General features: G+C 39.7%; 1 protein-coding gene across 5 annotated transcripts in view; it reads right to left on the bottom strand.

Annotated features, from left to right (window-relative positions):
• The window catches only part of pde3a (phosphodiesterase 3A, cGMP-inhibited), a 125,053-nt gene extending 118,353 nt beyond the window's left edge, over positions 1-6,700 (bottom strand). For 3 of the 5 annotated variants that reach the window (XM_067391451.1, XM_067391452.1, XM_067391453.1), the window contains exon 1: positions 3,449-4,779. In XM_067391451.1, the coding sequence (XP_067247552.1) occupies positions 3,449-4,237 (789 nt within the window). In that variant the 5' untranslated portion in view covers positions 4,238-4,779. Of the gene's footprint in view, positions 1-3,448; positions 4,780-6,548 lie in introns of those variants that run through there. The other 2 variants (XM_067391455.1, XM_067391454.1) reach the window with 2 other exon arrangements.
• Between the last annotated feature and the right edge of the window lie 7,014 nt (positions 6,701-13,714).

The raw sequence follows: 13,714 nt of genomic DNA, 5'->3' as shown, positions 1-13,714 counted from the left end.
ATACGCAGAGCGAATGTGGGCAGCCATGCCACTGCATGCGGCTTGATTTGAGAGCAGGTAAGTTACATGTTTTAAGTTGTTGTACTCATTCAGTAAGTGCTATACCATGCTATTGTTAACATGTTAGCAAATTAGCAAGTTTCTGAATTAGTTTGTTATAGCTAGCAACATATTTACGTTGAGATAAGCTGATAATTTTAAGTTGAATGTTTAAATTAGTGTACTCAAATATTTCAAGTTAAGAACAATAAAAATGTATGAGTACAAAGTTTCTTATCTTAAAAAAAAACTTTGAGTTCTGACAACTTATTACAGTGAAGTAAATAACTCACTTGATTTGCAAGAACTCAGAATAAAAAAGTTAATTAACTAAATCTTTTATGTTAATTGCTACCAAAATGTTTTGCGTTAGCTAATTCAGTACTTCAAGTTAGGAGTAATTAACACACATGAGTACTACAAACTCAAAATTTGATAGTTCTGCTTACTTAAAATTGGGAACATCATAACTCAAAAAAAATTGATGTAACCAACGCTATATCGCGACCAAATCGTACGTATTTTACGGGGTGGCTAATTCACACAATTTGTCTAAACCCCAGTGATGGGTAGGTTTAGGGGTGGGGTTAGATGTAGGTCATTCGTACGAATTTGGCAAATCGTAAAACAGTATAATTTAGCGAAAAAAAAACAACGTATGAATATGTACAAGTGAGGTCATACGAATTAGCCAACTCATAAATTTACGTACAAATTGCCGCGAGATCAGGTTGGTGTGACTGATTACCTCAAATTTTTTGAGTTAGCCCAACTAATTGAGCTTTACAGTGTAGGATATTGGCTGTCTACATCCCTTAATCCAGGGGTCCCCAAACTTGTTCCTGGAGGGCCGGTGTCCTGCAGAGTTTAGCTCCAACTTGCATCAGCACGCCTTCCTGGAAGTTTCTAGTATGCTTAGCAAGACCTTAATTAGCTGCTTCAGGTGTGTATGATTAGGGTTGGAGCTAAACTCTGGAGAGACACCGGCCCTTCAGGAGCAGGAATGGTGACCCCTGCCTTAATCCTACCCAATACCTAAACTTAACAACTAACTTACTATTAATAAGCAGTAATTAGGTGTTTATTGAGGCAAAAGTGGTAGATAATATTAGTTAATAGTGAGAATTGTACTCTAATCTAAAGTGTGACCATACATTCTACTACTATAAGTAACTTTGCAACTACATGTCAACTTGTTCTACTAACCCAAACCCTAACAGTCTACTAATACTCTAGCGTAATAGAGTTAGTTGACATGTAGCTGCATGTAGAATATCTAAAGTGGACTCTCAAATTACAGTGTACATATATCTAAAGTAACTTGCATTGCATTTTATCAATTCATGCATTCTCTGGGAATCAAACTCATGACCTTGGTGCTTTGCGATACAGAAACAATCATTAAACGTGAGCTGCTTTGAACTGTCATCATGTAGCTCGATAATGACTCAAGAGGAGAAGATGCATGTTTGTCCCTTTGGATTTACCAAGAAAATCTCACAAACTAGCATTTGTCTGCAGATGCATTACAAGAAATGAGCAGTTGTGAGAAATACATGATCACTGTGCGTTTTCAAACACGTCGAGCAGACTTTGATCCACATTTAAAGCTCAGAAGGGCGACGTCTTCATGTATGCGATTGTGTTCTGTGTGGCCCATTAAGACACACAGGTTATTGTCGGAGCAGACGTGAACGGTGCAGGGGTCACACAGTGGTATGTTTACACAGCCAGACCACACAGATAAAACAACTACACATAAACCATTATAGGAACTAATATCACTCCAGACATCATCACACATGTGCACCAGGTGTGTGTGTGTGTGTGTTATACAGAACATGGAAAACACACTCAGGGGTCTGTGCTCTTTTCCATTTCACAGTCAAAGCAAATACGCCAAAAGTATCGCAATGACAACGTATTGATTCGTCACAAATTTTCTTCCTTTTAAGGATCCCATAGCAAAAGGTCCCAAATACATTCATAATAATGCGGCCACTAGAGGGTGCAAACTAAATACTCGCAGAGCAAAGAAGCAAAAAGAACAACTTCTCTGTGAAAACAGTGAGAACAGCAAAGCAAAAATTCAATTAATCCTCATTGCATTAAACCCTGTAGTGAACGTAAAACTTTAAATTCACATACGTGAGCTGCAAACAGGACAAAAAGATGGGCGAGTGTGAATACAGTATTTCTAGTGAGTTCAATGAATCGCACGGCGTGCAGTAACTCTCAATATAAAATATGCAAATTTGATTGAACAATTTAGTTCCAACACCATGTGTAACAATAGCCAGTTATTCAGACTTTGAGATATCTTTATCAATAATTAGAATTTTTCAGCTAAATATTTTGCGCACTTTGCCAATAATAAGTTTAAAACATTACTAGTGTATAGTAGGCTTTATCCTAACAATGCAATATATATTTGAAAAATAACAATAAAAAATGTCATATAATTCTAATATAATAAACGTATATGTAATAATTATACATAAAATAATCAAACAATTATATATAGTTATTCAAAATACAAAAATGCTTTGATGATCATAAATGTAAAGAAATAATGTGACTGATGATGTTATGTTCTTTTAAAATACTACGCAGCTGATTTACTGTACATGCAGCCATATGACATCCCATTGACAAGCCAAATCCTCAGTCTTCTCTACTTGAGTGTACAGTATGAAGCAAAAAAATACCACTAATATGCACAAACATTCACATCAAACAACCTCCTACATGCTTTTGCACAAGAATCTCCTCTGTGCTCCATATGCACGCTAGTACTGTCATATTTTTTCTCCACGTCAAACATGCTAAAATATAACACAATGCCTGTCAGCACAGCTGTAAATCAAAAACACACCTAATAGTTTACAAGGGGTCAAAGTTCACTCCTTTAGCTATGTGCTTTTTCCTGTAGGTTCTGCTGAAATTATGTCATGCATGAAAACTAATGCATGCTCCAAGTGTTCCAAGTATCCAAGTGTCAGGAGGACAAACAAAAAATACTGGGAAAACAACCGACAAATCTTTATATTTGTATAGATGTTTTTTTTTTTTTTTTGATCATAATGTGATAAGAAGATGCAACACCAGTAAAGTGCATTAGCATTACTATTATTAATCCAAACAAACACTAAGGTAAAGTGTGACCTTATATTTATTATGATCAATAGCAACAACAAGAGAGTGGTGTTGTTAAAACGACCTCCTAATTTTCTTATTTCAGAAGCACATACAGTCTAAAAATACATAATTCCGGTTATAATTGTCATCAATATGAGCTTTTAAATCGCGAGCAGCTCCAGTAAACAAGCACGCGGCGCTCGTACTACTTCTGCGTATTAATTCCGTTCCTTTCTGTATTTGCGATGAAAAGCAGCAGCAATACGCGTACCTGGTCTCTCTGCAGACAGGGCAGAGACGTCCTCCTGTGAGATTTGCTCCTGGACTGGCCGTGCTGTGCCATGTCTGACGAGACTACGGAGCTGGACCTCCTGCGCCTCTTAAATACTGGAATATCTCCCCTCGATCCCTCCCGGTGTGATGCGCCCTGCTCCGGCAGCAGTCTGTCCGCATACCTCGCCAGCAGGACCCCCAGCACCCCGAGCAGGTACGCCAGGTAGGGTCTCCAACTGGCGCGCACCTTCTGCAGCGACAGCAGCGACACGGTCCTGATGATGCTGATGAAGAGGAGCACGGAGATGCCCTGACCCAGCCGCACCACCATGAGCGCCCCGCTGGCCAGGCAGGCGAGCAGCACCAGCGCGGTGGCCGTGAACGAGTACAGCTGCTGCGCATCCAGCAGCGACTGCGCCGCCGCTTCGCCCAGATGGCACACGGTGAGCAGGAACACGGCCGTACGGATGAGCACCCCGCAGCGGAGCAGATACACACCCACCCAGAAGAAGGCACACACGAGCGTGAAGACGGGCGAGAGCAGCTGCCACACGAGCTCCACGAGCGTCACCAAGTGCAGCGCCGGAGATCCCGAGTGCGCGTGTGCGCGCTCCGCGTCCCAGTCCGCGGACTGATGAGCGAGCAGCGCGAGGAGCACGGACAGCGAGGCGACGCACACGGCCGAGGAGAGGCTCCTACGGCTCCGCAAGCACGAGTGCCAGCAGTCCTGCTCCACGGGAGTGACACAAGTGCGCACATAGCCGTTGCGCACGGATTCCAGTGCCATCGGTCACGGGAGAGCACGCGTACGCGCTCGCGCACACACGCATTAATGCGCAGAGCCGCTGTTCCTTTTCACGTGAGTGAGTGAGTGAGTGAGTGAGTGACTTTCGAGCAGCGGACTGCCACGAGTTCGCCTTCAACGCATCCTCGCGTGAAAACACAAGTCAGAAGTGAAGCCGGGGTGCGCGGAGGAGGAAAGCGAGCCCCTTTTCTTTGCAATGCGTAAAATCCCCCATCGTCTTACGATCCGGTCGAGCAGAACGAGGAATAACTCCTGATGTTTCTAGGCCACCACCACCACCATCATCAGTGATCTCCTTCCCTCTGCGCTTCCTCTCTTTGTCTTCCTCTCGTGTTCTCGTATCTCGCTGGATTATTCCCCCTCTTGGATCATTTTCCCGCGTGGAAACTCTCGCTGCAGAAACATTTCCTTGACTTTTGGATCATATTGGCGGGTGTCCCGTCGCTCGCGAGGCGGTCCTTAACACAGCGCGCGAGCTGCGCTCCGTATCAGAAGCCAAACGATGATCCTGATCAGACCCGTTCAAAGCATCAATCAGTTGATTTACTGATTCCAGCTGCGCGCGCCCATGTGCATTTTTAAAACTCACCTACATCACACTTAGAAAAAAAAAAAGTAATATTCAAATTCTTTTATTAAACCGAACTATAAAAATCAACTTTATTTTATTTTTATGGTGAAATTGCACATGATGACTTTCGAATACACTTAGAGGTGCTGTTTTTGACTTTACCACGCAAAACACATTTTTTTTAAAGTCACGTGTGATTTATTTTCTTGCTTTCTGACTGATTTTCCTTTTACAGTAAAATATTATAGTTCATAAACATTCACTAATAGTCACAATTCCCTGTGACATCAAACATCAATCACTCTTTGGATTTCATGCTTTAAAAATGCTGGGTTAAAAATAACCCAAGTTGGGTTAAATATTGAGAAACCCAGCGATTGGGTTGATTTAACCCAGAGAATTGGTTGCTTTAGCACAGCGGTTGGGTTAAATGTTTGATCAACCTGCTGAGTAGTTTTATTGGACTCAACTATTGTTTAAAAATGACTATATGATTTGCTTAACATGAACACAAAATAGGTTGGAAATTAAAAACATAACATAATTACTACACTCTAAAAATGCTGGGTTAAAAACAACCCAAGTTGGGTTGAAAATGGACAAACCCAGCAATTGGGTTGTTTTAACGCAGCGGTAGGGTTAAATGTTTGCCCAACCTGCTGGGTAGTTTTATTTAACTCAACTATTGTTTAAAAATTACTGTATTGCTTAATTAAAATTAACCCAAAGTATGTTGGAATTGAACATTCATTAATGTTCAATGAATAATTATTAAACAATAAACATTATTAAATTGCTTATTAATAAATTTACACTCTAAAAAATGCTGGGTTGTTTCAACCCAAATTTGGGTCAAATATGGACAAACCCAACCGTTGGGTTAAAAAAAAATGCATTTAAAAATTTAACCTAATGGTTGGGTTTGTCCATTTTTGACCCAAACTTGGGTTGAAACAACCCAGCATTTTTTAGAGTGTATATTAATAAACTATTAAACTATTAAATCGATATTAATAAAATATTAAAGCTTATTAATAAACATTCACCTTTTGTCTATTATTGTTGTCTCTAATTGCATCTGGTTTTTAATTTCCCAACTATTTTGGGTTCATTTTAAGCTAGCATATAGCAAATTTTAAACAATAGTTTAGTTAAATTAAACTACCCAGCAGGTTGGGCAAACATTGAACCCAATCGCTGGGTTAAAACAACTCAATTGCTGGGTTTGTCCATTTTCAACCCAACTTGGGTTGTTTTTAACCCAGCATTCTTAGAGTGTTGGTTCTTTCTGACTTATTTTTCTTTTACACTTCGATTCCTTGTGATACAAACAACATCATTCTTCTTCATTTCTTTGTGTATTTTTCCACAAAACTTAATTTATTAGCCCTAAATATGAAAATATTTCATATTTTTAGACGTTTATCAGATTCTTGTCTTTAAGTACTTGTTCTTGCTGACTGATTTTCTGTTTACAGTACAATTTTACAGTTCATTAACAGTTTTCTCGTAAACATTTCCCTGTCAATGGCCGATCGAGATCAAACAAAAATCATATGGCGATCATTTGGGTTTCTTGGCAATTAGTTCTTACCGACTGACTTTCCTCTAATATTTTATATAGCTAGTTAACATTCACTGATACACAATATGATTCCCTATGGCTGAATGAGGGAGATCAAACAAAAATCATATGAACGCTGACAGTCCAAATCTGGTTACCATCACACAGGCAGTCGGCAGTGTGGGCAGAATTCCCAGGATGGAGAAACCCGCTTTCTAGCGCAGGAACTAAGGACCATCTCTCTGTTGGCAGCCGAGGCATTTCAGCAGCCTGATGGATGTCCACATCTCATCGTGACGGTCTCAGCTTCCCGGCCTCCCCCTGCTGAGGAGCAGCTACAGGGAATGTGGGAGTGCTTGTTTGGAAAGCTGCAGAGGCAACAGTCTCTTCCGGTCTCGGTTCCTGGGTCAGTCGAGGGCCAACTAATATTAAGTCCTTGCGTCATGTCCTCCGAACAGCAAAATAAAGATAAGGACAAAAACGGCAGGGAACGATCCTAAGTGGGAACATAGCAGAGCCGTTTCTGAGGATAAGGGAGCAAGACGTGCATCAGGGAGAGAACGAGCGAAAACGCCCCTGTCAAAACAAATGCCTAAATCCTGTATTATGATGTTAGGTCATCATAGGTTAATGCAATAAGTGGGAAGCATGGTGAAGGAAAAGCTCATGGAAGGTTCTAAAGGAGCTGTAAAGTAAAGCACAGCTTCATACATATACCACAAAATATTCTTAGTTTGAAGTGTTTAAAGGGTTTGTTCACCCAAAAAGGAAAATTCTGTCACCCTCATGTCGTTCCACACCCGTAAGGCCTTCGTTCATCTTCAGAACACAAATTAAGATATTTTTGATAAAATCCGATGGCTCAGTGAGGCCTCCATTGACAGCAAGATAATTAACATTTTCAGATGCCCAGAAAGCTACTAAAGACATATTTAAAACAGTTCATGTGACTACAGTGGTTCAACCTTAATGTTATAAAGTGATGAAAATACTTTTTGTGCGGCAAAAAAAACAAATAACGACTTTATTCAACAATATCTAGTGATGGGTGATTTCAAAACACTGCTTTATGAAGCTTCGAAGCTTTACGAAACCTTTTTTTTGGAATCAGTGGTTCAGAGCGTGCATCAAACCGTAAAAGTCACATGATTTCAGTAAACGAGGCTTCGAAACGTTTCGAAATTTCAATATTTCACATGACTTTGACAGTTTGATACACGCTCCGAACAACTGATTCAAAACAAAAGATTCGTAACGCTTTGAAGCTTCATGAAGCAGTGTTTTGAAAATGCTCATCACTAGATGTTGTTGAATAAGTCCTTATTTTGTTTTTTTGGCATGCAAAAGGTATTCTTGTCGCTTCATAACATTAAAGGTGAACCACTGTAGTCACATGAACTTTATGAACTCACATGTCTTTAGTAGGTTTCTGTGCATTGAAAGTGTTAATCAACTTGCTGTCAATGGATTTTATCAAAAATATCTTAATTTGTGTTCTGAAAGTCTTACGGGTGTGGAACGACATGAGGGTGAGTAATTAATGACAGAAATTTCATTTTTGGATGAACTAACCCTTTAAATATAAAAAATTAAGACTTTGCCAAAGTCCACGTTAAATGCTGATGCAATTCCCAGGTTTGCCACTAAAGGGCACTACATTTTCTGTACTGTAAAACCGATAAGTTATGGTAACTCAAATAATTTGAGGAAATAGAGTTTTAAAACCAATAAGTATGAGTACTGTAAGCTCATATGGATTGAGTTAACTTCACTAATATTTTAGTGTTGGTTTAGTCAATCAGTAGAGTAAACTCAACTTAAATATTTTAAGTTTATTTCACTCGGGTAAAAAAATCTTAACAATTATATAGCTACTTAAATGTTTTGAGGAAACCGATCGCCTTAAATGGTTTAAATTCATCAAACTTAATGAAGTTACATAACGCTAAGCAAAAACTAACATTGGTACAAAGCAATGATGCTATATTATGAAATGATTCAATATTGAATATATCCCCCGCCTCTAAACGTCTAAATGTTTTCTGCTCACGTAACGAATCCAGACTGATCTCTGTTTAGTGTACGAATAGCGTACGACGATCTTGTACATTCATTTTCGTCAGAGAAGCCAAAGTTATACATGAGAAAAGAATAATTGTATGCAGGCGCTGACCCGACATCGAGGTGTTTACACTTAAATCTATTTGCAAGTCCCGAAACATTTTAAAACCGTTTCCACCACCTGTCTAAAACATCTCGCCCGCCTTGTGGTAAACAATCAGACACTCCAGGTTCAACGCTTGCCATAGAAAAAGCTGAAATATAACCCTGCCTTCCATGAAACTGTGTGGGGGAACTGAACGTGTGAGTCCAAAATGCATTACAGGTGGAGCGATTGAGGATTAAGTCTGGGAGAAGATTCAATTTTCCCTCCTAGTACATCAGCTCTAGCATAAACCCCGGCTTGGCACAAGACAACGAGTATAAAAGCATAATTTCACCTCCACCCCTGCTTGCTGTTCTCTAGGCACACTCCTGTGGTTAGAATCTGAATGGAGAATGTTCTGTATGCAGAGAGCCGTCCTTGGGGAACGTTGGGATGGAATTGTGGGATACTGTCACCGCACAGGCTGGGTTTTTAGCAGTCTGTTTGAACATTTACATAAGACATTAGAAGCATGCATTGTGTTGGTCAAGCATGATGTTATTTCCAAGAGTCATGCTTGTTTAATGTTCAAATGAAAAAGGAAGTACATCGCACTCTGACGTCACGGACCTCCCTTTAGCGGGAAGACCTGCCAATCTGCTAAAATAAGCAATTTGCAGTCCAAGCCTTTCATAACGTCACAAGAAATAGATTTCCAAGTCAAGTAGCATCTATTTCACTACAAAACAACTTCAATTTCAGCTGTAAAGCAGCCCTATAGTGTCATTATTCAGCTCAAGTCTGTTCAATGTTGATTCAGTTCAGTTCAATAACTGTGTAAGTGTGGCAAAGTTCATCAGTCATGAAACAAACTCAATTCAACTATAAGATGCTTCTCAGAAGGAAACGGTGTCATTATTCAGTTCAGTTCAATAACAGTGTCGACGTGCCTGATTACACCTGGTATTAAGATGCGTTTTGATCGATCGGATCACAAGTAGACGAGGGAGACACATTCCAGTTTATACCTGGTATTAAGATCCGTCTCTTTTTTCCACTATCGACCACTTCTGTCCTGATTCTTTGAGGGGAGGGTCTATGGGTGGGTAAATGTAGGGGATTTTTTCAGATCTTGCGATCTAATGGACGATGGAAAAACATACGGAGAGCAGCAGCTTTCATTTCTGCTCTGATAGCCGCAACACGATGTCGAACGCCATGAGTGATTGTTAGAAATCAGGAATGGTGAGAGAACATTGTGTTTGGTATGTTTTTCATCTTCAAACCAAACTTTGGTCTTAAAAGTTTAAATCCCGTCTGGCTAGCGTGTTTCCCATAATGCTGTCTTTTGTGGCTGTTCGAACGCGTTTTCGATTACCTCTGGAAGTGGTCGAAAGTGGACAAGCTCAAAATCTTTTAGACCTTGTTTACACCTGTATTTAGCATCGTCCACTTGTGATCCGACTGACGAAAATGCATCATAAAAAGGGCGAAAAAATGTTGCAAAAAGTTGACAAGAAATCTAAACTGACGTTAAATACATGTTCCTGGACTTCTTGTGAACAAATTATCAGTGCATGTTTAACAAATACTCAGTAGGGATGCACTGACATGAAAGTGTTGGCCAATACTGATAACCGATAATTCTTTATATTTGAAAGCCGATAACCGATATATTGGCCAAAAAGACCCAAATCAAAATTTTTATATAATTTTTGAGAGCCTGATTATAAAAACAAAAGTCTCACCATTAAAATCCATGTCCTAAGCACACAATTATAATGTTCTCATTATAATATTACGTATAGCCTATATGACCAATATTTCAATAATATTTCAAGTAATTCAAAACCATAATGGCAGACAGTGTGCATCTGAAGTGTTTCAGCTGAAGAGAATTATCAGCTTTAAAGGTGCCGAAGAACATGTTTTCTAAAGATATAATATAAGTCTTAAGTGTCCCCTGAATGTGTCTGTGAAGTTTCAGCTCAAAATACCCCATCGTTTTTTGTAATTAATTTTTTAAACTGCCTATCATTATAAATGCGCCGATTCAGGGTACGCGGCCCCTTTAAATCTCGTGCTCCACACCCCAAGAGCTCGCGCTTGCCTTAAACAGCATAAACAAAGTTCACACAGCTAATATAACCCTCAAAATGGATCTTTACAAAGTGTTCGTCATGCAGCATGTCTAATCGCGTAAGTACAGTGTTTATTTGGATGTTTACATTCGATTCTGAATGAGTTTGATAGTGCTCCGTGGCTAAAGCTAACATTACACACTGTTGGAGAGATTTATAAAGAATTTATGAATTATACAGACTGCAAGTGTTTAAAAATGAAAATAGCGACGGCTCTTGTCTCCGTGAATACAGTAATAAACAATGGTAACTTTAACCACATTTAACAGTACATTAGCAACATGCTAACGAAACATTTAGAAAGACAATTTACAAATATAACTAAAAATATCATGTTATCATGGATCATGTCAGTTATTATTGCTCCATCTGCCATTTTTTTTCTATTGTTCTTGCTTGCTTACCTAGTCTGATGATTCAGCTGTGCACAGATCCAGACGTTAATACTGGCTGCCCTTGTCTAATGCCTTGAACATGAGCTGGCATATGCAAATATTGGGGGCGTACATATTAATGATCCTGACTGTTACGTAACAGTCGATGTTATGTTGAGATTCGCCTGTTCATCGGAGGTCTTTTAAACAAATGAGATTTATATAAGAAGGAGGAAACAATGGAGTTTGAAACTCTCTGTATGTCATTTCCATGTACTGAACTCTTGTTATTCAACTATGCCAAGGTAAATTACATTTTTGAATCTAGGGCACCTTTAATATATCGGCCACATTTTCTTATCAGGCCGATACCGATACAGTGGCCGATATCTCGTGCATCCCTACACGGTACTTTCAAAACTGCTTAAAAACCATCCAGAACCCTTTACCAACTCCTTAATAGATCATCCAGAACACCATCCAGAAAGCAATGCGCTGCCAAATATCTTTGCAACCATGTAGACAACCTCAGCAACCAAAGAGAATCACCCTTTGTTTTTATAATCTTTCACCAAAAACATAATAACTTTCTCCTCCCCTGAAAAAACATTCTTTTTCGCTGACATCACCAAGGCCTTTTATTATTAAGCCCCTCCCCTCAAACCAAATCAGCCCAATCAAATGCAAATAGATAAAAGCCCCGCCCTACATTATTTTCTTACTGGAAATTGTGTTTTAATCAAAAATGCATCACATTATTGAAGGAAATGGGCAAGAAAGAGTGACATTCAAACAAGCCACTTGATTTTGACAATATCCATGTATTTTCTAAATTATGTCTGAGAAATTAATCAGTACTTTTTACATTTAGATGGACCGAAATTCTAACAAAGTTTATATACACTATATTCTAGCAGTATTTACTGTACAACCGTTCATGGACTGACACTGCTTTGCAACCCTAAAGAGGTGGAAACTAACTGTGATTAGTTAATTTCATGAAATCTAAATGCAAAGTGGACCAAACATACTCAAATGTCTGTCTTCAGTATTTCAGGAACCTCATTAGCATCAGCTAAACTGAATGTGTTTAGTTTAACTGTTGCATAGAGACCAGAGCTTGACATGTTTTGGTACAAAGGATCCTATCTGACCCAAAAGCGTGCTCAAGAGACTCTCTGCTGGGCCAAAAAAATCTGAATTTCTTGGAAGAACAGCCGGTTCTAGAATGGCAGCAGAGAACTGCTGAAGCGATAGAGCAAAAAAGCCTCCTGTAAATACAAGAGCATGCTTTTTAATTCCCCCCAATTACAGTGATTCATTATCACAACAATGTTTAATAGAGGGTCAATACATAGTGCATTTTCAAATGGGCCCTGGGAGAAAGCACCGGAGCGGTTATGAAGTACATCACTGCGCTCCCTCGTTTAGGGTCATGTGAACTTTGATCCCGGCACCCGACGATTCGCAGCTGTTCAAGACACGGCAAAGACTGACCGTGTGAAGTGTGTACTGAGGACAAATATGAGCATGCAGCCCTTTATCATCGTGCTTCAATTAATTATTTATGAGGCTCGAAGAGAATCGGTGCTATTTGCAAACACTCAGGCTCAATATATACACTGGGCTCAAGTGCTGGATGAATACGTCCTCAATTTGGGCGTTGAAGCAGGTGAGCGGTTGATTTCAGAGTGTATGCTAATAGCCCGTGTGGTTGGTGGTTGGGCTTTGATGTTGAGGATGGAGCTCGCGACAGGAATGTGTAGCTGCGCTGTTTTTGGAAGCAGGCGAGCAAAACCGCTTCAATTAAAACGGACCGTTCCTTAATCAGCCCAGCGACTCATAAACACACTCCCCCTGCACACACATGCTGAATCGCTTGAGCACTTTAAATGTGTTTTAAACAGCACAGGCCAGTGTGTCTCCTTAAACATGTCCTGTGTGTGAAAACATATGTCATGTTCAAATAAGACAATATTTGATGTAATTATTAGCGCTACTTGTCACTTTAGAAACTGCTGAGCAACTATCAAAAACACCACAGTGTTTCCCACAGGATTTTGTGAAACTGTAGAAGGTGGACCTCGGTTTTGTCCCAATTTGCAAGAGATAAACGTGATCTTTTATTTTGGCTGAAATCTAATTTACAAACGCTTCTCATTACAAATGCAGTGCAATGCTGTAATCGTCAACTATGCCCGAAACGTTCCCAAAATCAGCACATGCACAGTGCATTCATTGATACTCAGTGCATTCATTGACTGTGAGCTGAAACACGGAGCTGTGCACACTTCTCTTTGCGCGGCGTGATTCTCGTTTGCGATCTGATAAGGACACAGAGCCTTATCACGTTTCTGATTTTATTTTGTTTGACAGTAATGGTGCAAAACACCACAATAAAGACCTTTTCTTTTATTTTGAGAAGTTTAAATATACAGTCTAGTTAATGAATGGGAAGCACTGAAATCTATTTGTGGAGGTCAGTGTTGATATTGTGACGGGCCGCCACAAATAAATCAATGTATGGGAAACCCTGCACCATAGCAACCACTAAGCAATCCCCTGGCAACCAACCATAACACCCAGCCAACAACTCAGCAACTGGCAACCACCCATAACTTCATTAATGCCACAGATGCGGTGAGAAACACTGATCCATCCAT

The sequence above is a fragment of the Chanodichthys erythropterus genome, chromosome 8 (assembly GCF_024489055.1).
Source record: "Chanodichthys erythropterus isolate Z2021 chromosome 8, ASM2448905v1, whole genome shotgun sequence".
Lineage (NCBI taxonomy): Eukaryota > Metazoa > Chordata > Actinopteri > Cypriniformes > Xenocyprididae > Chanodichthys > Chanodichthys erythropterus.
This window is presented reverse-complemented; position numbering and strand designations above follow the sequence as displayed.